The sequence below is a fragment of the Bison bison genome, unplaced genomic scaffold (assembly GCF_000754665.1).
Source record: "Bison bison bison isolate TAMUID 2011002044 unplaced genomic scaffold, Bison_UMD1.0 scf7180017864180, whole genome shotgun sequence".
NCBI classification, from domain to species: Eukaryota; Metazoa; Chordata; class Mammalia; order Artiodactyla; family Bovidae; genus Bison; species Bison bison.
The window spans coordinates 994,699-997,063 of NW_011494752.1; the positions used below are offsets into that span (position 1 = coordinate 994,699).

At 55.0% G+C, this 2,365-nt stretch overlaps 1 protein-coding gene across 1 annotated transcript in view; it reads left to right on the top strand.

Annotated features, from left to right (window-relative positions):
- The window catches only part of KAT2A (K(lysine) acetyltransferase 2A), an 8,621-nt gene that overhangs the window by 462 nt on the left and 5,794 nt on the right, over window positions 1-2,365 (top strand). Inside the window, 5 exon segments of the mRNA XM_010842523.1 lie at window positions 63-212; window positions 548-693; window positions 794-883; window positions 1,177-1,358; window positions 1,450-1,641. Coding sequence (XP_010840825.1) covers window positions 63-212; window positions 548-693; window positions 794-883; window positions 1,177-1,358; window positions 1,450-1,641 — 760 coding nt within the window.

Here is a 2,365-nt window from a genome sequence, read left to right on the forward strand (position 1 = left end):
TGGGGTGGGAATGGGGGCAAAGCTGTGACTGGGGAGCGGCTACTCTTCCCCGGCTTACACGCTTATTGACTGATATTTCTGCTTCCAGGCCAATGAAACCTGCAAGTGTAATGGCTGGGAAAACCCCAAGCCCCCCACTGCACCCCGCATGGACCTGCAGCAGCCAGCGGCGAACCTGAGCGAGCTGTGCCGCAGCTGTGAGCACCCTTTGGGTAAGGCAGGTAGTACCCGTGGAACTGGGGTTGGGAAGCTGGAGGTGCTGCGTCCTGCTTGGACAGGACCACACAGTTTCGTCTCTGAAAGACAGAAGATGCCTCCTAAGGAGGAATTGGGCCGGGAGTGTGTATGCCCCAAGGAAGCAGAAAGGAAACCTGCCACCACAAGAGACAAGAGGCCCCCCAGGGCTGACATAGGAGCAGTCAGTCTCATTGCCCAGTCACACTGGTCAGAGGGACTGAGGATGTGTCTTGGCTGGCAATAATGAGGAGGGGGAAGTCCTGTTGATTTTTTTCTGTCAGTTTTTCCCAACTACCACTTATTCTTACAGCTGACCACGTGTCCCACCTGGAGAACGTGTCGGAGGATGAGATTAACCGGCTGCTGGGGATGGTGGTGGACGTGGAGAATCTGTTCATGTCTGTTCACAAGGAGGAGGACACGGACACCAAGCAGGTCTATTTCTACCTCTTCAAGGTGAGCTCCCTTCAAATGAGAGTGTGAGTGGGCGAGATGGAGGCTGGGAAGGTCTGCGGCTCTGTGCTCCACTGATCTCTACCCCTCCCTCTTCCTGCAGCTCCTGCGGAAATGCATCCTGCAGATGACCCGGCCTGTGGTGGAGGGATCCCTGGGCAGCCCCCCGTTTGAGAAGCCTAATATTGAGCAGGTGGGATGAGGAAGGTGGTAAGAGGATTGAGGGCATCTTGGAGGAGCGGGGAGCCTGTGTTATCTGCCACCCATCTCCTGCCCTGAGAGCAGGGCAGAGGTTCGGAGAAAGGAGGATGCTTTGTGCTAACCTCAGGGTGGGTATGGAGGTGGGAGGGAGTATAATCTCTCCTGACAGCTCCAGAGCGAAAGCCCCAGAGAGCCTGCCCTCAGGAAGCACCTTACTTTTGGATAAGAAGGCCATGCTAGCTGCTCACACCTCCTCCTATTTTTTTCCCTTCCCCTCCCCCCCAGGGTGTGCTAAACTTTGTGCAGTACAAGTTTAGTCACCTGGCTCCCCGGGAGCGGCAGACAATGTTCGAGCTCTCAAAGATGTTCCTGCTCTGCCTTAACTACTGGAAGCTTGAGACACCTGCCCAATTTCGGCAGAGGTCTCAGGCCGAGGATGTGGCTACCTACAAGGTCAATTACACCAGGTAGGTCCAGCCAGGGATAGCATGGGGGGAGGCTTATGGGCGCAGCCTGAGATTGCTTTCTGCTCTCCCTTACCACCTCCTGCTCTTGCAGATGGCTCTGCTACTGCCACGTGCCCCAGAGCTGTGATAGCCTCCCCCGGTATGAGACCACTCACGTCTTTGGGCGCAGCCTTCTCCGCTCCATCTTCACGGTTACCCGGCGACAGCTGCTAGAGAAGTTCCGAGTAGAGAAGGACAAGCTGGTGCCCGAGAAGAGGACCCTCATCCTCACCCACTTCCCCAAGTAAGGCTCGTTCTGGCTCATCAGGACCTTGCACCATGCTCACATCCTCCCTGTTGTCCCCTTTTTCCAGGGGGGCTTCCTGGATTGGTCCTTCTTCTCCCTCCATGAACCTTCTGGGATCTGGACCTCTACCTGGGCTGCTTGCCCAAGGCCCAAGTGTAATTCACTATCTTTGCCTGTTTGTATACTGGTGTGGGGATGGCAGGTATACTGCCCGAGTGCTGGTCCTGCCCCTGCCCACCCACCTGGTAGGCATGACTACCTGTTTCCCGTGGGGCATGGACACATTTCAGAATCCGTCTCACCACAGCATTCCAAGAAACCACAGCTTACACTTGAAGAGAAACCAATTTCCACCTCTGTTCTAGTCCTTTCTGTTAAGATTTTTCTCTGTTTTGCCACACCGTCTTTTCATTTTAAACATGGTTCACAGGTATCCACAGATTTCCACGTGGTGCAGTGGTAAAGAATCCACCTACCAGTGCAGGAGATACAAGAGATGGGTTTCGATCCCTGGGTCAGGAAGATTCCCTGGGCATGGCAACCCACTCCAGTATTCCTGCCTGGAAAATTCCATGGACAGAGGAGCCTGGCAGGCTACAGTGTATGGGGTTGCACAGAGTCGGACTCAACGGAGCAACACACACACACACAACCCACATACACACACACACCACATCACACACATACACACCACCCCCCCCACACACACCCACCCCACACA